The sequence below is a fragment of the Gopherus flavomarginatus genome, chromosome 4, assembly GCF_025201925.1.
Source record: "Gopherus flavomarginatus isolate rGopFla2 chromosome 4, rGopFla2.mat.asm, whole genome shotgun sequence".
Taxonomy (NCBI): domain Eukaryota; kingdom Metazoa; phylum Chordata; order Testudines; family Testudinidae; genus Gopherus; species Gopherus flavomarginatus.
In genome coordinates this window covers 93460872-93484658 of record NC_066620.1, presented here as the reverse complement: position 1 = coordinate 93484658, position 23787 = coordinate 93460872, and the positions used below count along the sequence as shown (strand labels likewise).

The 23787-nt window shown below is 39.1% G+C and overlaps 1 protein-coding gene across 2 annotated transcripts in view; it reads right to left on the bottom strand.

The window, feature by feature from the left end:
* The window catches only part of PRKN (parkin RBR E3 ubiquitin protein ligase), a 1230739-nt gene that overhangs the window by 978886 nt on the left and 228066 nt on the right, over nucleotides 1-23787 (bottom strand). The window contains exons 2-3 of one of the 2 annotated variants that reach the window (XM_050949117.1): nucleotides 8646-8752; nucleotides 3238-3401 (exon numbers count right to left, since the gene is read on the bottom strand). In XM_050949117.1, the coding sequence (XP_050805074.1) occupies nucleotides 3238-3401; nucleotide 8646 (165 nt within the window). In that variant the 5' untranslated portion in view covers nucleotides 8647-8752. The remainder of the gene's footprint in view (nucleotides 1-3237; nucleotides 3402-8645; nucleotides 8753-23787) is intronic. The other variant, XM_050949116.1, reaches the window with a different exon arrangement.

Below are 23787 nucleotides of genomic sequence, written 5' to 3'. Positions count from 1 at the left end.
ACAAAATCATCCAAAGCCCAAGATTTGGTGGTGATGGGGGACTTCAACTATCCAGATATATGTTGGGACAATAACACCGCGGGGCACAGACTATCCAATAAGTTCCTGGACTGCATTGCAGACAACTTTTTATTTCAGAAAGTTGAAAAAGCTACTAGGGGGGAAGTTGTTCTAGACTTGATTTTAACAAATAGGGAGGAACTTGTTGAGAATTTGAAAGTAGAAGGAAGCTTGGGTGAAAGTGATCATGAAATCATAGAATTTGCAATTCTAAGTAAGGGTAGAAGGGAGTACAGCAGAATAGAGACAATGGATTTCAGGAAGGCGGATTTTGGTAAGCTCAGAGAGCTGATAGGCAAGGTCCCATGGGAATTAAGACTGAGGGGAAAAACAACTGAGGAAAGTTGGCAGTTTTTCAAAGGGACGCTATTAAGGGCCCAAAAGCAAGTTATTCCAATGGTTAGGAAAGATAGAAAATGTGGCAAAAGACCACCTTGGCTTACCCTTGAGATCTTGCGTGACCTACAAAATAAAAAGGCGTCATATAAAAAATGGAAACTAGGGCAGATCACGAAGGATGAATATAGGCAAATAACACAGGAATGCAGAGGCAAGATTAGAAAAGCAAAGGCACAAAATGAACTCAAACTAGCTATGGGAATAAAGGGAAACAAGAAGACTTTTTATCAATACATTCGAAGCAAGAGGAAGACTAAGGACAGGGTAGGCCCACTGCTCAATGAGGAGGGGGTAACAGTAACGGGAGACTTGGAAATGGCAGAGATGCTTAATGACTTCTTTGTTTCGGTCTTCACTGAGAAGTCTGAAGGAATGTCTAGTATAGTGAATGCTTACGGGAAGAGGGTAGATTTAGAAGAGAAAATAAGCAAAGAGCAAGTAAAAAATCACTTAGAAAAGTTAGATGCCTGCAAGTCACCAGGGCCTGATGAAATGCATCCTAGAATACTGAAGGAGTTAATAGAAGAGGTATCTGAGCCTCTAGCTATTATCTTTGGGAAATCATGGGAGACGGGGGAGATTCCAGAAGACTGGAAGGGGGCAAATATAGTGCCCATCTATAAAAAGGGAAATAAAAACAACCCAGGAAACTACAGACCAGTTAGTTTAACTTCTGTGCCAGGGAAGATAATGGAGCAGGTAATCAAAGAAATCATCTGCAAACACTTGGAAGGTGGTAAGGTGATAGGGAATAGCCAGCATGGATTTGTAAAGAACAAATCATGTCAAACTAATCTGATAACATTCTTTGATAGGATAACGAGCCTTGTGGATAAGGGAGAAGCGGTGGATGTGATATATCTAGACTTCAGTAAGGCATTTGATACAGTCTCGCATGATATTCTTATAGATAAGCTAGGAAAGTACAATTTAGATGGGGCTACTATAAGGTGGGTGCATAACTGGCTGGATAACCGTACTCAGAGAGTAGTTGTTAATGGCTCCCAATCCTGCTGGAAAGGTATAACAAGTGGGGTTCCACAGCGTTCTGTTTTGGGACTGGTTCTGTTCAATATCTTCATCAACGATTTAGATGTTGGCATAGAAAGTACGCTTATTAAGTTTGCAGATGATACCAAACTGGGAGGGATTGCAACTGCTTTGGAGGACAGGGTCAAAATTCAAAATGATCTGGACAAGTTGGAGAAATGGTCTGAGGTAAACAGGATGAAGTTCAATAAAGATAAATGCAAAGTGCTCCACTTAGGAAGGAACAATCAGTTTCACACATACAGAATGGGAGGAGACTGTCTAGGAAGGAGTATGGCAGAAAGAGATCTAGGGGTCATAGTGGACCACAAGCTTAATATGAGTCAACAGTGTGATACTGTTGCAAAAAAAGCAAACGTGATTCTGGGATGCATTAACAGGTGTGTTGTAAACAAGACACGAGAAGTCATTCTTCCGCTTTACTCTGCGCTGGTTAGGCCCCAACTGGAGTATTGTGTCCAGTTCTGGGCACCGCATTTCAAGAAAGATGTGGAGAAATTGGAGAGGGTCCAGAGAAGAGCAACAAGAATGATTAAAGGTCTTGAGAACATGACCTATGAAGGAAGGCTGAAGGAATTGGGTTTGTTTAGTTTGGAAAAGAGAAGACTGAGAGGGGACATGATAGCAGTTTTCAGGTATCTAAAAGGGTGTCATCAGGAGGAGGGAGAAAACTTGTTCACCTTAGCCTCCAATGATAGAACAAGAAGCAATGGGCTTAAACTGCAGCAAGGGAGATTTAGGTTGGACATTAGGAAAAAGTTCCTAACTGTCAGGGTAGTTAAACACTGGAATAGATTGCCTAGGGAAGTTGTGGAATCTCCATCTCTGGAGATATTTAAGAGTAGGTTAGATAAATGTCTATCAGGGATGGTCTAGACAGTATTTGGTCCTGCCATGAGGGCAGGGGACTGGACTCGATGACCTCTCGAGGTCCCTTCCAGTCCTAGAGTCTATGAGTCTATGAGTCTATGCTGACAAAAGAGAGTGGCAGTACTGGTAACAGCGGTAAGAGGTGATCAGGAAAAAAATTGTCTTGTTACTTGTCCTGCTATGCTCTTTTTTCCCTCTCCATTCACTCTTAATTTAATTTTTATCAGTTAATCAGGAGGAAATGAAATTCAAATATGAACTCAACCACTTATAAATCTTCCTTCCCCCCACTAGTCTTTCAAACTACAGGTTTGTGAGTTCAGTGCTTTTTGGGGAAACCTCACTGGAAACTGTGAACAGGCCTTCAAATACTACCTCCATCAGCGTGCACACGCACACACAGATAGCAGCAGCCTTACAACTATCCTCCAGGGGTCACAATTGGGTTACAAATTCTGCACAACATGATGACTGAGCAGCCTGATTTGGAACAATTTATTCACATTCATTCAGCTTCATTAAGATTCAAATGGAATAAGTAAGGTAGAAACTGAGCAGATACAGAAATTGTGCATAGCTTGCGCCTGTAGTCAGTAAACATTTATTCACTAAGTACAGCTCTATTTTGCTCTCTCTCTCTCTCATATTCCTTCTCTCCCCCCTTCCTTCCTGCTTGCTGTTTTAATGCATAATTAAGAAGGTCAGAATTAATGAAGCAGTGTGGAGTAAAGTTCAAGGAATCCCCAGGCACTATTTATTCTATCAGATCTCAGTCATGAATGTCAGACCGGCAACACTGGAGACAGAAGCAGTTGAGCTGGCAGCATCCCAAAAACAAAACTACCAAGGGAGACTTACCTGCAGTGTCAAGTCATTCCTAAGCTCCTTCCCTGCAAAAATCACATGCAACTGGTCAGCTGGAACTCCCTGTCGCTTAGCAACCACCTCCTTGAGCTGGAAGATGCTGGTGTCTGAATCAACCTCCACTGGGAAACCATGGCTGGAGTTGAACCTGACAAACACTGACCAAAACATTTTAGAAAGTGAGCATTTATCAAGTTAGATCTATTTTAAAATGGTATAAGAGGAGGTTTTCTGATCCCTGGACTATTGACATAATGGTACAGTAAAATTTTACTATTTTTTTTATTTTAAAGAAAAACTCTCAATGTTGTAATTTATCATTTTGAAAGGATTCTTAAGGGATTTCCTAGCATATAATTGTCAGTGACCAATAAACAAAAAGTGTATGTTCCCCCCGACAGCAATATAAAATTACAGTGAGCATACAGAAACAACAAACAGTCTTAACTAGGCAAGATTCTGAATAATCACTAATTGATACACTCGATTTTCAATTCAGTCTTAACCTTGGCAGACATATATGCACTTTGTGTCCCATGTGTTCTTCTCCCACTGGATATAATAAACAAATGCAGGGAATACAGATGCTTGTTAGAACAAGGATACATTGAACAGCATAAGAACAGATAGTTCCCTGCAGTAAAACATAGTCATACAGACTGGCCTCCCACAGATATAATTCTACAGAAAATATTGATGGAAGGGAAATAATCTGCTAGATGAAATGTTTGAGTGTTTTCTGTACCAGTATGGTCTTTTTCAGAGTTCACTAAAATATCTGTAGTACATAACTCCAGTACATATTGCTTCAATGCAGAAAATTATCAACACACTCGCCATGTCATTTTTAGAGATACAGCAACTGGCTTATACATTCAGAGAAGCCTGGCAAACAAGCTCATGAGTTACTGCCATTCAGCTGGTGGGACTGCTTTTCATAATGAGTCTGAATGTGCCCATTAGGCTCACAGTGAGGAAAGAGACTAAAAAATCCACTATATAGAAAAACCTCATTATAACCGCATCACTCACTGAGACTGTATGAAAAGCAGAGATATATCCTGGTGAGTTACTTCAACCAATAGGTTTCATAGACAGGAAACAGAGAATTAGTAAAACCAATATAAAACAAGAAATTATCTGAATAGCAGACATCTGCTACTGTAACGATGGGGCATTGGTTGCAACCGATGTTCCATTATTAGAGTTTATTTTGATTCCCAGTCTAATTTTTTAGTTGGAGAAGCTGTTGGTTTGAATTTTTGACAAATGGCAGAAGTATGGGATCAGAAATGTTTAAATAGCTAGCATAGCTATGGTTTTCACAATAGAAAAAAAAGTCTTCATGATTTTTCTGCCACTTAATGTATGTCTGACCACTTCATTATCGTAGAAGTTTGAAAATTAATACCTGAGAGCATTTGATTGTTTTAGCTGATTTCAGAATTTGACAAATATTTACATTTTCCAGAACTTTGCAGTGGATGTATGATGGTGATGCTGTTGTATAGTATGTATTGTGATTTCCATCTAAAGTTTTAGATGACAAAACTTTTTACCTCTAAAATTCTAGATAACAATTAAAGTTTTAGAACTTGGAAAATTTTGCCTTTATGTATCCAATCACAATATAGGACTTCAAAATACAGTCAATAGGAACACAGCACACATGTCCTTTAGAGCACTATGTGGCTTCTTGAACTATATCCTCATTGATGCTTTTTCAGTTTCTATGATGGAAGGTGTCCTGGTAATGATTGTGAAGTTTACAGAACATTCTTGGATCAGAATGTCAAAAAATCCATGCAACTGAAATGTAATTTTGCAGATGTGCCATGTGATTTGGAAGAGTAATGGAGGAAAGATATGGCAAGAGTGAATTCCAATTATCTGGAATTGAAGACCTCATGTCTTCTTAAAAAAAAACAAAACAAAAGAAACTTATAATGATCCACTACATAGCAAATGATCTTGGCAAATAAAAGGAGCTGTAGTTAATTCAACTTATCCCAGAGAATATTACTATTAACTTATTTTTTAAAAACTTGTATAATGAACCAGGCCTTACAAAAACTTGAACCTGGCTCTCTCACACCCAAGGTGAGTTTCCCACTGCTCTAAAGAGACAGTCAATCTTTCCTGTTGAAGAGATTCCATTTTGTGCAAATAATTCAATATTTACTGGGCCAGAAGGAAAGACTGACTATATAGACTGATGGTTAGGGCACTCATGTGAGATGTCACAGACCCAGATTCAAGTTCCTGTGTCTCCTACACCACAGCTGAATGCACTAACCACCAGGTTCTAAATCAATCCCTCTTTCTTGGTGCATATTTTTCAAAGTAGCACAGTTCCAACAGAAGAGACTCAGAGCAGACCAGCTCAGAATAGCTAACAGCTGGTTGGTAGGGCACTCACCTGAGCTGTGGGAAGTCATGAACGAGTCCCTGGTCTAAATGAGGAAAAGCAGGGACTTACAGCTGGCTCTCCCTCATGAGTGCCAAAATCACTTGACAACTGCCTGTTCTGGGGCCCTTTCCTCTCTCTCTTCTGGACCAGAGATTCCATCCTGGACTTTAGGAACCTTTCCTAATGAAAATTTCATTAAAACTGATACATTTCTGCAAAAAGTTTCAGTTTATTAAAAAAAAATCCAGATCAGCTCTAGCCCTAAGGCACTTGCCAAGGCAATACAACGAGCCAATAAAGACCTTGGACTAGAATTCAGGTGTTCTGCCTTCAGGGCCCCTTCTCAAACTCCTAGTCAATCCTCCCTCATTTCATTTTTATGGATGCCAATACTTGTCTTATGAGAAGAGAACAAATTAAGACGTGTGTCCACATTCTCAATGCAATGTAATTGACAACAGAGAAGGGCTTGATGGCAGAAATGCTAAAACAATAACTGGAGTAATATTTAAGTGAATTATCAAGCATAGCTCATTTTCTAGAGACTCTACTAATCCAACACACATACTGTAGGCATGATGGATGTTAACTACCAGGAAACCAGAAATTTCCCTTCCTTCTCTTCCAGAAGCCAAAGTATCTCCATGCCAAGGTTTAAGAATGTGGAAGTACCCACATTCTAACCACAAGAAAATGTTTGAGTGGCCCATGAATACACTGTATTTTCGTTTTGCAATTAAAATATATCTAATCCTTCATAATCACAAATAGTTAAACTGAGAAAAGTGCTTAGCCAGCAAATTATTTGTTGGAAAGCACTAGTCCACAATGACTTCATCAGAAATCGTGGAGTACATTTAATATATTTTAATATAAATTTATTGATGGCATCTTTGTTCATTCACAAAAAAAGCCTATTAAGACTTAAATCAGATGCTTCATCCAGGCTGAAAAAGAACACAATTTTGTCAACATAATATTTTAAGCTTTCTTTTTTGGAAAGAGATGATTAATATTGTTTGACTGATAGCCAAATCCTAAATCATCAGTATTCAGTGGATACTCTTTTAAAAGTGCACAGGTAATTCCAGTTACATTAATGAGAGGTACACAGATACATTAAACAGACCCCTTACAGTGAACAAGTGCTTTGAAAACCCTTATAATTTAAGGTTTGTCTCCTGAACTGGTTTGATCAAACTTTGTTGATACTGTAAACAATTTTTCAAAGGCACACAGGGCCAGATTTGTAAAGGTTTTTAGGTACCTAAAGAAGTAGAGAGGCACCTAGTGAGATTTTTGAACCTCATTGCCTAACTTCCATTGATTTCAATAGGAGTTAGGTACCTAGGTGCTGGGAAAAATCCCATTAGGTGTCTGTCTACATCTTTAGAAGCCTAAAATACCTTTATAGATCTGGCCTCAAGTTCTTAAGTTCTAAACATTGAAAGAACCCTTACGTATCAAAAGGCAAAATGTCAGAAAAAACTGGTGTAACTGAAAGGGAGAGGAAAAAATAAAAATATGATAACAGTTCACAATGTCTTTTAGATGTCCAAGATAAACATCATCATTCAATAAATTCAGTGAATTGGATAAATCAATTCCTTGTTTGGAAGCATCAGCAAAGTTTCTGGTTACTGTGAACGCTGTGAAGTCTGCATAAATGAATAGCTGCAGAAAAAGAAGAATAGACATACACACACAGGTCAAACTTACAGTTTATTCTAGTTTTAAAGATACTAATGGTTCCAACAGAATTCCCTACTTTAAATACAGGAATCACTATCAAACCAGTAAAATCTTTCAAAACACAATGAACTTTTTAAGTGTAACCCATTGCACATATACAATATATGATTTTTGGGATGGCCTAATGACTCAGGTGGTAGAGATATAAATTCCCATAGGAGGAACCCAAAACTCACTTCCTGAGCAGCTTAGTGCTGGGACTGTCAGAAAGAATGTTCTCCATCTTGGGTATGCATTCGTACTGAGCAACATGTCCCTTTTTCTTCGTTCTAGGCTGTCACTGCAGGCTCAGAATACACTGTGTTGCAGGGCAAATGCTGTGTATTCTGTTCAGGGAAGGGAAATTGAAAATGTATACACAGAAATGCTGGCCTAGCACACAGGAATAGACTGAAGTACTAAAATCTCACCAGGAATAGCCTTATTTTCCTCTGACTACAGGATTTACTTCCTTATGCAAGCTGAAAGCATGTTCTCCCCATCCCAGCCCCGCACAGCACATTTAAAAAAAAATACACAAATTAAAAAAAAAATAATGGCTTTCTGATCTAAGAAACTGCAGACCTTTAACTGATTAAAGAATACATTTCCTCTCTCCACAATAAATGAAAAAAATGCATTGGAGAAGTGGCACAATTTTGGATAATAATATGGAAGGACCACATTTTAGAAGCAACCAGAAGACTCCTGTTTCTCCATTGAAACAATTCTGGTCTGATTCTGATCTTACACATATACTAGTGTAAATCAGGAATAACTTCACTGAAGTGAGATCAGAATCAGGCCCCTTATATAGTGCTAAACTAACTGCAGTGCTCCCTATTAACTAATTAAGTTATTTATGCAACTCTCAGGAGGTCTACTACAGGTCAAATTTCACAAATGGAGTGCAGAAGCCATTATGGGAGTTGGGAAGAAGCATGAAGGCAAATTTAAGAAAAAAAAGCATCAGACCAAAGAATGAAGGCATGGACCAGGACTTAATGGCAGTGTTGAGCAAAAATCAAAATTTCCACCCTGTGATAATTCCAATATTTGGACATTTGTTTACATACCAGATCAGACAGAAAAGTAAAGCTGTTCAGGAATTTTTCAATTAAACTTTTTTCCCCCATTAAAAAATGCTGATAAATCAAAACCAAAAGTTTTCAGGGAAATAGATCAGTTTTAACAAGAAACTTTCCCAGATGAAATTTCTAGTTTAAACCACAGACAAGCAGAGAGAAGGGGAGACACTCACTTCAGAATAGCCAATAGCTCAATGGGTAGGTAGGACATTCAGCTGGGAAGTGGGATACCTATGTTCAAGTCCTTGTTCTGAATCTCTCTTGTTGGAGCTGTTCCACTCTATATAAATAATTAAATATTCATTGAGTCAAAGAGAGAGAAAGACTGGTTAGGACACTTATTTGGGATGCATGGGAACCAAGGTAGTCCTTGCTCTGAATCAGGAAAAGCAGGAATTGAGGAATTGGAACCTGGGTTTCCCAAAGCACATAGGGTACCCTAACCACTGGACTATTGGCTATTCTGGGTGAATAGGTCTATCCAAAACAAACTTCAAAACCTCAAAAAAATTGCAAAACAGATTTCTTGTTTTCCATTATTGTTGCCTTACTGAGAAGTCAAAACATGTACATTTTTTGAAGAACAAGAAGTTTCAAAAACATTTCAAATCATAAATGTCAAAACGTTTTTATTGACATTTAGACCAAAACAAAAAGTGTCTAACATTTCAAAACAAAATGTTTCCTTTTGACTCACTTTGACATTAAAATTAATCTGCATAAATTACCCTGGTGCCTCATGCCATCCTTCTCTATGGCTGGGCTCCCTGGTGGTATGACTTCTCCCATGATGCACTGTACTCATCTGATTCCCATGTTGATACATGTGACTCAGTCAGAGGGGAGACGGAGGTATATCACAAGAGATGTAGGCTAGCCAAGGAACCCGGGCCACAGGAGAAAATAGTGGCACGAAGCACCTGAACTACAACTCTCATATGGCACTGCAGCACTCCGAGCAAATGCAATTTAATGTCAAACTGACAAGAAAAGAAATGTTTCATTTTACTTCAACAACAACAAACCAAAATATTCTGACTTAGGTCAAACTGTGTCAAAATTAAATATTTCATTTCAATTTTTCCAAAGGAAAAATAAAATTTCTGCAAAATCAAACTTTGCTCTCACAAATTTTTACTTTTACAGAAACTGTATCTTCCACTGAAAAATCATTAACTCTGTGTAATGGCTTTCAGTTGATTTGTAACTGACTAACAGAAAGGTCCTACTACATCCACAGTACATCATATAGCAACTGTCTAGTTACCTCTGTGAAATGATAAACTTGTCATTAACTGGCCACCCTGTTGAGGAGTAAAATAAAATAATGTGACAATTGTCATTTTCAAGGAGTCCAAAGTGTTTTATGAACTGTATATTAATCACTTTAAACATCACCAAACTAGAAGCAGCAACACAATACAACTGCTTAGTGTAGACCTAAAGCATACTTACCTAGTTGAAGTGACAGAGGGGAATTGTAGGCAGACAGAACATTAGAACCTGAACTGGCATTTGAAAAAGATTCCAAATCCTCCAGCTCCTTCTACTCATGCAAATTGTGCCAAGGCTTCTTTAATGATGTAATTACATTAGCTCTATAATGGGCACTGTTTCACTTCTGATTCAGAGACAAAATCTACATCACTCCCTGCAGAAGCTAGGTTCTCCCATCTGTGAATAAACTACTAGGATATAGTCTTGGTATACAGAGGTATTATTCTAGGCTCCAGAAAACTAAACTGTGGCAAGAATGAACAAAGTTTATCTATTTCTGCATCACCAAACTGAAGACTCAAATTACTATTAACATTAACAAAGAATAGCCAGTTCCTATTAATTTCCTTGTTCAAAAAAGAATACAGTTCTTCTTTCCTGTACAACAATGAAAGGCAGGCTGGTCCCAGGACATTTAGGGTTTTATAGGTCATAATCAACACCTTAAACTCCAGAGACCAATGGGCTGCCAGTGCAGATGCTGGAGCACTGTTGTCATGAGCTCCTAGTGAGATGCCTTACTCAAACTGCTGTGTTTTATACCAGCTTCAGTTTCTAAATAATTCTCTGGTGTAGTCCCATGTAAATTGCACTGCAATACTCTTGACAGTATAAGTTGTCCAAGTATAACTACTTACATTGTGAGGTCACTTCCCTCCTCTGCGAGGAATGTACCTCTCTGATCAGAAACATGCTTGGTTATATCTAGAGCTGGATGAAGATTGCCAAAAAAAAAATCCATAATGATTAGCTCAAATTTTAAAGTAATTTTTTTAGTCTGTGCTTGTACTCATTTCATATTCACTTTAAATGAAAATTTGAGCAATTAAGTTTTACTCAAATGAAAGCTCATGGAAAGTAAACCTGAAGTTGGACCACGCAAATATTCACACCTTATGTGTTACATATCATGGATGAAACACTGACTGAAACCTAGTGATTGAACAGTATTCTCATCCTCATTTTGTCCTGAGCTATGGCACACATGCAATAAAAAAAAGGAATATACAATAGCTAATCTAACGGTATATTCATATTGAGATTTCCTTAAAAAAGCCTCTTTTCCTGATAAAGTAATTTCCTTAGACATATATAGCCTAATGTACGCCCACTGAAGTCAATGGCAAAGCTGTCATTGACTTCACTGATGCAGGATCAGGCTCATCCAGTATGTTGCTCAACATTTAAACTGATGCTACACTAGTCATTAACATACTTTCATGCCAATGAAGGTCCCTAAACATCAGTCATTTTCATATTCTATAGTCTCACCCATTCTGCGTTTGTATATTGAGTCCCATCTTTAAAAACAAAAATACAGACTGGGACCACTAAAATTCCACTTGCCCTCCAGGAATGGTGTGTCTTTTTTAAAACAAGAACTCAGTGTAATGCAATGGAATTCATGTAGATGGGCAAAAAAAACCCTGGCAGGACAGGTGACATATTATTATAACTCTAAGACTATAATGTAATTCCAAACCAAAGTGACTTCGGCTAGGTCTACACTGTGCAGTGTGGACTACAATGTGTGAATTCCAGACTGCACCAAAGTGTTGCGCTCTAACTGCCTTGCCTAGATGCTGCTGGTATGAAATAAAAGGTACCAAAGTGTGTTAACTTAGTTCTGTGTGAAAGAGGACTATGTTAATATGAACTAGGGTACCTTTTTAATCTGTGCCATCAGTATCCAAACGGGCAAATTAGAGAACAACACTTTTGTGTCCTCTGCAATCGCACACTGTTAGTCAAGCCCTAAGATTCCAGGGCTAAACCAATCACACTTATTTCACATTCCCCACGAACTTTAAGAATTTTCTCCTATGACAACTACATACTCATTATGACAAGTTTCATTAGGTCTGACTTGAAGACCAAGACAATGATTAGCATGCTAATAGGTAGTGATTCTTCAGTAAGATGGGATTTTTCTTAACTTCACAGAGAAATCAAGATTATGTCCTCCCCACTGCAAGCCATGATGGGTAAAAATTTTCAAACCACAGATATTATAGTAACAGTTAATGTAAATAAAATAAATTGTGAGCAGAGTGATAAATTTTGTTTCTTTTGGCACGTCATAATACGATATCTCGTAACTGTAGCACTCTGGTAATGTTTGCCTGGAGTGGCTCTTTAGAAAGCAAAAGGCTGTGTGATTGAACAATCTTGGGAGAGGAATCTTGGGAGTAACCACCTCTACAAGGAAAACTTGAGCTAGATTTTGTGTCATTTCTTTTTCAGTTCCTATTTTCAATGAGACCAAACCTCAAGGAGAAAGGGGTAAAGCCTGCTATAGTCTATGCGTACTGTGTTTGGAGCACGGTGTAGAAGCCACCTGCTCATAATAATACAGGCATGAGAAACACCTCAGACTCCTTAATTCCTTAATATTTGAATTCACAAGTTTGTTTCATTTACCCATTCTATCCCTGTGCATTCTTATGTTACCAGAAAGGATTACACTTGATCATCTAGTTTGACCTTTTTCAAAACACGGGATGAAGATGTAAAATTAGGCTTCACTTCAAACTACTGAATCTTGAGAACATAATGTGTAACTTTTCTGCCACACGTGCTTTCTTGAGATACAGAGCCTAATTCACCTCTGTGTTACTCAAGAATGGCTGTTAATACCAGCAGAAATACAAACTTCAAAGTATTCATCTTAATCTCCAAGGCAGATTTAGATTAGATATTAGGAAAAGCTTTGGTGCAGCCACGCACTGTAGTGCTTCAATGAAGACGCTACTATGGCAACAGGAAAGCATCTCCGATCACCATAGTCCTGTCTGCACCAGGGCTTAGGTCAGTATAACTGCATCACTCAGCAGTGTGGGTTTTTCACACCCCTGAGTGACGCACTTATATTCATGTAAGTTTTAGTGTAGATCTGGCCTAAATAGAAGGATAGTTAAATACTGAAACAGTATTTACAAAGGAGGTTGTGGAATGTTCATCATTATAGGTTTTGAAGAGCAGGTTAAAATCTAGACCATCCCTGACAAGTGAACTTGGTTCTGCCTCGGGACAGGGAGAAGGAATAGATGTCTAAAGGTCCCTTCCAGCTCTACATTTCTATGATTACCAAAGCAAGAGACTGCACATAAAAACAACTGGGCAGGAAGAGGGCAAAGCCAACACACATATCTTCAGCAACAGCATAGGGCAGAGGTTCTCAGATGAGGGCCTTCAAATATGAGGGTGTATGTGAGGGCTCCCCCAGGGGTCTCACAAACCTGTTCATTAATCCTGAGGCTACCTGGCTCACGTCAGTGCAGCTAGGAATCCTGTAAGCATGGCTGCTGGCTGGCTGCCTGTGCTGTGGGAGCTAGGCCATCCTCAGCGCCACCCTTTTCCAGCTCTTCTTTGAAAGAAAAAAAAAAGAGAGATGGCAGAACAAAGATAGTAATAGCACTTCCCCATCTCCTGCCAGTGAACAGTTGGAGGTGGCATAACTGGTTGTCAGCCTGGCTATCCACAGCACAGGCAACATATGGCCATATTTAAAGAAGCCTCTAGATATGTGTCAGCAGGAAGTACTCTTGTAATCTCTGAATACAACTTCCAGTTTGAAGTGTTTTTAAGCAGATGCTTGTTTGAACTCTTTGGGATAAATTCTGCTCAGTTACCCTGCGTAAATTCTGAATAACATTACTGACTTTAGTGGAGTAAATTGGGATTTACATTGATGTAAATGAAAGCAGAATTGAACTCTTTTAGTCTAACAAGTTACTATGGCACTATAAAATGTGTGTTCCTCAAAGAAACAACTGTTACAGTGTAAGAAAAAAGATGCATCTGTGCCTGCCTTTTGTTCTGAACCAAACAAACAAAAAGTGGGGGGGTGGAGGTGTTCCTCAAGCAAAGCTTGCAGATTTGCCACATTTCAAAGATAACTTTGTCCCTCTTTTATTTGAGCATAAGCTTTCGTGGCTACTTCCACCTTTTCATGTTCTCTGTATGTATAAATATCTTCTTCCTGTATGTTCCAGTCTATGCATCTGATGAAGTGGGCTGAAGCCCACGAAAGCTTATGTTCAAATAAATGTTAGTCTCTAAGGTGCCACAAGTATTCCTGTTCTTTTTGTGGATACAGACTAACATGGCTGCTACTCTGAAATTTGTCCCTCTTGAGTTTTTCAGCATTCTACCTGCTTCTCTCTTCCCTATGGTAGTAATTTTTAAAAGTTTGCACACTGCATCTTTCTCTGGTATCTAGCTCATACCCAAATAATAAGTCTCCCTTAGGGAATAAACTCTTAAGATATGATTTAGATTCTAAGTCCACCACCCAGCAAAATAGCCAGAAGTCACTTTTGCCACCCTACATTATATGGTATGACCTGGCTCCTAAAAATATTGCATCATAAACTATATCTGCTACAAAATCGGCAGCCAGTTGAAGAAAGGAAGTACATATTTCTAACACTCTAGAGTTACATGACAGTTGTATGAGTGGAGTATACTGTCTAAATATATAGATATTGGGTATATTTATACTCTCTAAACCTTGAGTATATTTAAAATACTCTTTACATAGGCATTTATCATCACCCACAATAATATTAAGAGGATACAAATATAATTTTATAAAATCAATTTCCATTTTTAAGGCCCTATAACAGAGTCAAATCATGTTCAATGGGAATTTTGACTAAGTAAGGACAGAGGAGGGACTACAGGATTTGTCTGACAGAAAACATTTACTTGAGATTTTTAATCAACTATCTTTACAAATATAAAATAAATTAAGAATCTTGATTCACCCTGTACTGCCTATATAGTGTAGGAGGACTCAGATCAATGAGTTTTGTACCATACGATTTGTAGTACCTGGGATGAGCAGGACATGCTGAAAATTACAGCAACTACTCAAAATTGCAGAAGGGACTTTTCTCAAACTAATATTATTTAAATCAACTTTGAGCAGAGACAAAGAATATTAAATAATGTGCATTATCTATGTGCCAAACACACAGTAATACAATCCATGTGATCATTTGCAAAGCCATGTGATTAATTTATCATGTACTTTTTTACAACTGTACCAGCTCTCTAATCACACAGTGTGACCCACACATAGCAGCACTACTTTTTTATTTTAATTACATGATTCTGAAATGGAAAAGCAGCAGCCTAAGTTTTACGCTACATCCTGTACCGATCAAAATGTCTAGTAAGAATTAAAGAAATTGATAATTTGGTCAAAGGTTGTAGCGTGTGAGAAATTTGTATAAGTAATTATCTCTGAAATTAAATCATTTCAACAAGAATCAGAATTCTGAAATAACACTGCTACTTAAAATGGGAAATACAGACCAACACTAAATACCAATGTATGTAACAGTGATCTTGAAATACGCCATCCTCAAGGAATTCATCACAACTGATGCTTCATCAACGAAGTGCAATTATAAATTCTACATCAGATGGGGCAGCAGCTATTTTGCCCATCACAGAACAATAAAGAGGTCATGTTTCTTTATTAACTTGTCTTATAATCATCAGAATATATGCCAGTAAGTATGTCAAGAAAGAAGACATTAGCCTTTCTAGTTCTTTATTTGGCACTTTTTGTTATGGTGAGTTATTATCCTAATAAAGAACATACCATATATATTGATATACATTATTTAAGATTTATTAATGACTATATACCCAGAGATTGTGGGAGAAAAGATGGAGGAAAAGGAAAAAAAATATAAAAAAGAAATGGAAAAAGTCAGTGTGGGACAGATTTTTATCTAATTATATTGCTATTAGATTCTTGTAATTTCTGTAAGCACTCAAATGAACAATATGAAGGATGGAGATTGCATCAAACATCTGCAAAAGAACTTAAGGCATTACTAATTTATGATGTAATATATTATAGATGTCAAAGTTTCAAACAGTTTTTGTCTGGTAAATAAATTCCTTGCTTTTCTTTTTTTTTTTTTTAAACTGACTCAGCACACCTGTCATTATTTAGATAATTAATATAATTTAATAGGGTTTTTTCTTCTCCTTGAAATATGCCAAAACATACCATTGTTCGGTTTAATAATATATCCACAGTAATTTTTTTTGCATTAATATCATGGAAACTGCAATAATATTTGTTGGTACTAGTTATACCATTTCAACATAAAGTTTCATTGCCATGATCAACATCCTTTATAAGGACATTGCTTACACCAAGCACAGAAATCAACGAGTGTATTAAATTAAAAAGGGAAAGTCATTTGCCTTGTAATTCTGCTTTTATGAAGATATTATGTGAGTATGAGTCTCACTACTAGGTCCTATCTTTCTAACACAAGACAGGCAAAACTCCCAACGGAGTTTTGGCTCTTACAGGAAGTGGGAGTGGCCAGGACCACAAGATAACTCCAGTTCTACTGGTAGACCCATGACTCCCTGGATGTCCAACTACTATGCTTATGAGTCACAGTGAAGAAATGTCAAGGCCTTTCAGGACAAAAATGGCCAAGGTCTCATGAAGAAACAAAGGCCTTGAAAAGAACAGAAAATCTCCAAAGGCTCTAACCAAAACAAAGCGCTAAAACCTAACTTTGAAGACAGTCAACAATCATGGGCTAATTAGACCCAGAGTGTCAGAGAACATTAATTTAAAAGTAAATACACAGATGTGACTGGCAGGCAACAATAGCATACAAAGGACACATGGAGAAGTACAGAGCTGGAATGGGACATAAATTGGAGACAGAGGAGAAGCAGATCATGTGGGGGAGGAGAGGGCAGTTCCTTTAATGTTTAGTCAAGAAGGACTGTTATTGGTTGGAAGGCCCAGCGACTGGTGTAACCACCATTACAGAGGGTCCGACTTATATACATATTTCTCAACCTGTCAAGTCTCAAATATGGGACACAATGTAGGACACAGACCTTGGATGAAGAACACAGTACATAAACATATATTTATGCAAACAAAAAACTTAAATTAGTGTGAGATTCATTCCTTTATCGTAATTAACTGTATCTGTAATCTCAGTTTCGTGAGGCTTTGTTTCTGATGTAAAAAATTCTCAAAAACAGAAGTGAGTGAACACCAGATTTGTATAGAATGTAGATAACTCTGGGATTAGAATGTATGACAGCACTCTAAGGGTACGTCCACACTGCAGGTGGGAGTGTACTTCCCAGCTCGGACAGACAGAAATATGATAGCTTTGCTCGAGCTAATGCAATAAAAAGAGCAGTACAGCCAGGGGTAGCCCAGGCAGTGGCTCAGGCTAGCCATCTGAGTATGTTCCCCGGGGATCTGAGTGGGCTTGTATTCAGGTGGTTATCCTGTACTGCCACTGTCCTACCCCTGACTACACTGCTATTTTTAGCATGCTATCTTGAGCACAACTAAAGTATGCATGTCTGTCTACCCATGCTGGGAAGCATGCTCCCAAGTGCAGTGTAGCCATACCTTAAGTGAGATACACTTCAGAAGCATGCTCCCACTCCAGGCTGCTTCCCTGAGGAGCCAAAAACATATAGAACTGGTGGAATTCTGTATGTCTCATGATGAGGGTATAAATGCAGCATAGGAAGTCTCATTATAAAAATAATATTTACCTTATTTCCTTTCCATACACTTTGTTCTCTTTTTTTTAGTGAATGTTTAATTTTGATTTAAAAAAACCAAAAAAAAAAAAAACTGGTAGGGAAATTGGAGAGGGACACAAATCAAAGACTTCATCGCAATAACAACAACAATTAAAATATTCTAGACCACTTTCCATATGCCAACTCTATCTTCTGTGAAAAGGTTAAATAAAAGTAACACATTTTAGAAAATCCACGATTTCTAGCAGTTTGCCATAAAAAAACTCCAAACACAGAGAAATTACTAAGTCAACAATAAATTCACAGTGCATGAATATGAATCTGTTTCCTAAGGATGCATTTCTAAGTAATAAATAACAAAGCAACAAGGACATATCCTCAGACTAACAATTTATAGTTTCAGGGGTCTCCAGTAAAAAAGCATGATCTGGCAAATGTATCTTATTTAGTGGATGGACTTTGATAAACTTTACTAAAACATTCAATAAAAGCTCTATAAAAACAGATTAGGAATCATAGTGAAAAGTGTCTTAAAAATGCGTACTTCATTAGCCAAAATACTTGCTTAAGTTGCCAAGTATAAAAATAAATCTTCTAAGAATCTGTAACCCTCCTAAATGAAGACATGGACAAATGGACATCGTTATAAATATTATTATGAAATATCCAGTCTTTCACACACCTTGAATTAGTAGCAATATTGTGCCATTTCAAATTATGAATTATTCATTTCTATTCCATAATTTAATTGTGCTTGTGAATGATGCAGTCGATCATGACTGACTGGTCGATCCTGGAGACTCTGTCAGTCGATTGCGATCTCCGGTCGCTAAAAGTCTGGCAGCGCAGCAGGGCTAAGGCAGGCTACCTGCCTGCCCCGTCCCCACACTACTCCTGGAAGCAGCTGGCATGTCTCTGCGGCCCCTGGGGGGGGGAGGTGGCTTCGCACGATGCTGCTGCCCCCACACCCCAGTGTCAATTCCGCAGCTCCCATTGGCCGGGAACTGCAGCCAATTGGAGCTGCAGGGGTAGTGCTTGCAGCCCTGGGGAGGTGGAGGTTGAGGAGCAGAGGGCCATTTTGGATGATGATGCAACATCCGCTCTATCTTATTAACGCTGCCCATGGCCTCAAGGGGCTTATTCAGCAGGCAAGGAAAAACTGGGTACAGTAGGACCCTGGTTAAGACCCCCCTTAGTATTCAGAAGTCAATAAAAGATGTAAGTGCCTCTGAAAATCATGGCCAAGCTGGGCATGCAAAAACTGATGCACCCAAAATCATTGGCCATCTCTGAAATTTGTGTTTTAAATGACTTGTGCATTATCACACGGCAAATCAAAAGAATAACTAGGACAAGAACCAAAATATTCTAGCACCTTGATCAGACCCCTCGACCTATGGTTCTCAACTCTTTCTATACTGTGACCCCAGGTTACAAAAGAAAAATGGTTTGCCTCCCCTCCTATTCCCATACTTCACGGCCCGTTTCCATTTAGCCACTTGGGGCTAAAAGCCTGAGCTCCGCCACCTGGGGCTGAAGCTGTAGCCTCACCTGCTGCTGCTCTGCCTGCTGAGCAGTTACCTGCTGCTTGGGGAGCAGTACTTAAAGGGAACCAAAGAAAGTTCACTCGGGGCACTATATTCCCTAAGGCCAGCCCTGTTTAACAATACCTGCTACAGAGAAATCTCTATCCCCAAGAACCATGCATTAGATGACAGTTATCCTCAAATGCAACAAATCAAAATAAGGAACACTGGGCTTGATTCCTCTCTCACTTACACTTGGTGCAAACCAGGAGTAAATCAGTTGAAATCAATGAGGTTACTCCAGTCTGACAGGAGAATCAGGTAATGTTGCAGAGGAGTTGCTTCTGCGACCAAAAAGATCAAGACACTTCTGGCCCTTGTTATATGGACAGCCTTCATGTTGTGCTGCCTCCAAAGTTAATTGACTGAATCCACTACCAAAGAATTTCTGTCAGATGTCAGAATAAAAATTTTGTATCCCTGGCTGGGACACAATATTTTTTGTCACCACGTTTTCCCTGGATGGTGGAAGTCAGAAAAGGAGAGGGTCTCAATGAAAAAGGAGCAGTTGGTAACCCAGAAGATCCCAGTGCCAGGAGGTGTGTGGTACCAGTAAGCAGTGGAGACTAGTTACTTGGCGTATCTATCCTTCTGCGATAGCAGAGGAACACTGGAGGTCAGTTTTGGTGCCGAGGTCAGTACCTGGCTAGCTTGCATTGAGGGATGAGCATGCCCAGGCACACACTGAGATGTAACAGTATGGGGTGCCAAAGTAGGTACTGAGAGTAAAAGAGAGTCTGATGATGCTGGTCTCCTGTTTGTGTGGATATGTTCACTGGGAGCAGAGGAGGTTTCTGGTACCAGATCCTTCTTGGTAGAGGCATGACTCTTAGAAGCAACCTCAGGCATCTTCACAGTACCAGAAGCACTTGGAGCCTCAACAGCACTCCTTTTTGGGACTGAGGTCTCCACTGACTGAGGCTTCTTTGAAGAAGATGCAGCACTTCTCCTCTTGTTGGTATCCATTGAGTTAGAATGCAAGGTGACAGGCACCTTGGCCCCCGAGGCTTTCAGTGACTGGGATCTCAAGGTGGCCAGGTTAGCAGCCATGTTCACCCTCGCAGCTCTTAGTGACCAAGATCCTAAGGTAGACTGGGTATCACAAATCTTAACCTTTGAAGCTCTCTGTGACCTGGATCTGGAGGTAGACTGGCTATCACCAGCCTTACCCCTTGAGCCCGGGAATCCTGGCACACCCCAGAAAATAAAGATTCAAAATGACCCTACAAATGGGAAAACAAGTAAAAGAGAACAGGCAAGAACCCCAAAAGGAACTAGCTACATACTAACAAACTAACTAACTATTTAACAATAAGACACTTAGCAGAAGTGGGCACACTCAATGCCCATCTCAGGCCGAAGATGGTCAAGAAGCAACTGAGAACAGTTCATCTGCGCAGCTCTACATAACTTTGCTATAGGGTTTGAGGATGTGTAGAGCACATGTGTGGACTGAACAAACTGCTACCAAAAATCTCCAGTTAAAGGCTCAGGGGTGAATGAAATCCTAAAGTGGAGCACCCATAGGGATGCTACTCAAAGAAGTTGGATTTTCACTGCCAATTTTTTGTTCCATACCAGAGATGCTTTGAAAAACTCAGTTGCTTCCTTTCAGCAGTGGGAGATAAAAATAACAAAACAGTTCATTCCCTATTTGAAGGGGATTATTTTTTAACAGAGCAAACATGATGCAGCAAGTGCTTATTTTTACCCTTACGGTGATTTTAAAGTGATACAAGCAAGCTAAATGTTCAATAATCAATATAGTAAACAATACCACATAATAATCAGGAGCCCAAAGTCTGCAGACTCTATTTCCACCTGTCAGTCTATCATGAGAGACTGATTTCACTTCTCCTATCTCTTCACTGACTAGGTGGTTCTATTACATGTCATGTTCTAAAAATTATTTTCATTATATGAGAACCTGTTAAAGTACAGTGGTGCTTTAAATCTAAGTGAAAACAGGTAGTGTTCTTGAAATAGCATTACTTTGTTCAACATGTCTTATCAGAATAGGCTAGAGCCCCTTAAGTAGATTTTTATGCTAAGACAGTACATAAATTAAAATGATAAATTGCTGGGAATCCTTTTCAGAGCAAGGTAAATTTGTATTTCTTTGCATGAACAAGTTTTACGTCTTAGTTGTGGCTTGTACATAATACAGACTTACATTTTGTGACAAAATAGGCCTATTCAAGCAGGTGGATACTCAGCCAACTCTCAATCATTGTCACCATGAGGGAGTAGTTGATTGGTACATTCAAAGTACTACTGTCTGAAGAAATAAATCTCAGTATTATAAAAGTAATGTATGGAAAAATTACATAAGAAGGCTATATTTTTGTTAATATAGCCTTCAAGACCAGTCTGATCTTCAGTATATTGGCCGTTTTTCCTCTTTAATTTTTAAATTGATACCTGAATGCTGACATGAATGAGATGGCCCATCACACTGTGGAGTGGGTCATGACCAAGAATGCCAACCTCAGGACAGATTGTCAAAAGCAGGGCAGAGACCCCAAACTGGTGGTATGCTCTATAATTATATTTCATCAACCTAGTAACAAATGTGAACTCTTGGATCACTGTTAACATTTACCATGGAGTCACAGATTGACTGGAGCGCCCAGGAGGACTATCTTGCCACCCAGGCAAGCTAGACTTAGTGATAATTGGTCACTTACACCAAAAATCACAAAGTATTCAGGTTGCTACCAGTCCCAAGAGACAAGTCATTTACCCCAGATCAATTTGTACCTTAGATCTCATAACAAAGACAATGCTAGTAGTCAATCCGATAGTAAACAAATTAAAGCTTCATTAACTAGGAAAAACAAATGAGAGAATTATTTACAGGTTAAAGCAGGAAACATATATACACAAATGAGTTGTATCTATCATTCCAAAAGGTGATAGAGATATACTAATCTGTCAGCAGTGAATGTCTTTTTAGGGCTAACCTAGTTTGATTCTGAAGATCTCTGCTTTTTTATTTCTTAGATCCAGCCTTTGTAAAGGTCCTAACACCAAAGAGATGAAAAATCTTCATGTTAGCTACCTGTATTTCCCTCTTCCAGAATTCAAGTCGATGGACGCATTTTCTTGCATGGAGGGAACAGCTCAGTGGTTTGAGCATTGGCCTACTAAACCCAGGGTTGTGAGTTCAGTCCTTGAGAGGGCTACTTAGGCATCGGAGCAAAATCAGTACTTGGTCCTGCTAGTGAAGGCAGAGGGCTGGACTCAATGACCTTTCAGGGTCCCTTCCAGCTCTATGAGATAGGTATATCTCCATATATATTTTATATTTTAAAAAAGCACCTTCATGGGTGTAAAAGGGCCAATAAACCAGCCTCTGTGTTGTGATGTTCCACAATGGCCGATTTAGCCTCGATAGTTCTTCTGGATGGGTGAGTGAACTACTTTTCCTGCCTAGGTTCACAAGTTCAGAGCAGGCATTTTTACAATTATAAAGCAAAACTTCCATACTACCTGATAGCACGGGATACAGACATTACAAATAAGAATAATTCACTAAACTTACAAGCATTTTATACATTCTAAACACTAAACACATTCTTATAAGTTCAATAAACATCTTTAACAATATTAACACACAGGTGAGTTGCTCTGGTTTCCTGTGATGACTTTGTCAGTGCTCAGCTGACGCCTACACTCTTGGCAAGAGCTGGCACCTGGTTTACCAGCATCACAGCCCCCTCTTGTAAAAGATGGAGACTTAAACCTAGTGCCAAAAAGACAATTTCGAGCTGCTTCCCTCTACCATACAAAGGCCAAAAAACAGTTCAACATCTTCCTAAATGGACACAGCCAGGGCCATGACCCAAAACCTGTGTAGCTCAGTGTTACACTGGACCATAACTTGATTTTCAAGGAGTACCTTACCAAGACCTTGTTGAAAATAAAGACGAAACAACCTGATCAGCAAATTAGCTGGTTTTACCTCGAGAACCACAATGCAGACACTGAACATACTTGGCTTGCCTTGAGCAATTCTGTAGGACACTATTGCTCCCCGGTGTGATTCATCTCTTTTCACACAAAACTTGTAGACACTCAGTTAAATAAAACTATGCATATAACAGGTACCAGGAGACCAAACTACCTGACCTTGCTGCCAGTTCTGTCCAACATCACCCCTCCTGACATCAGGTGACAAGTCGCCTTGCAGAATCTGCTTCTCAAGGTGCAAGATATGTCATAGCTAACCCTGTTAAAAGATGTTTTTAAGTCACCGAACCACCATCTTAGCTCAAGGCACCCCATTTGGACAATTTCCCTAAGGAACCTCAATATCACCTCCAGGTGTACTGGTGGCAAGCACGAGCTTTGAACATAGCCAATGCTTATCTCATGACAGATCCAACTATCCAGTCCCTGGTTTTCACCTTCCATGCCATATCTAGGTAAAGCTCCACTGCTTCAAATGTGGCATGATCAGATGGGCTGCTAGAGACTGTAAGTGGGGCCTTTGTGACTTCACCCCTTGCCGCTGTGGCCAGCTAGAAGATGTATGCCACATACTTGCAGGCTGCATTCACCAGCAAAGGATGCCTGGTTCCCTCATGGACTTACATAATACCCGTCCATAGCTACTGAATGGTTAAGATGCACAGACTAACACATTTTACTTGACTGTTTATGTAGA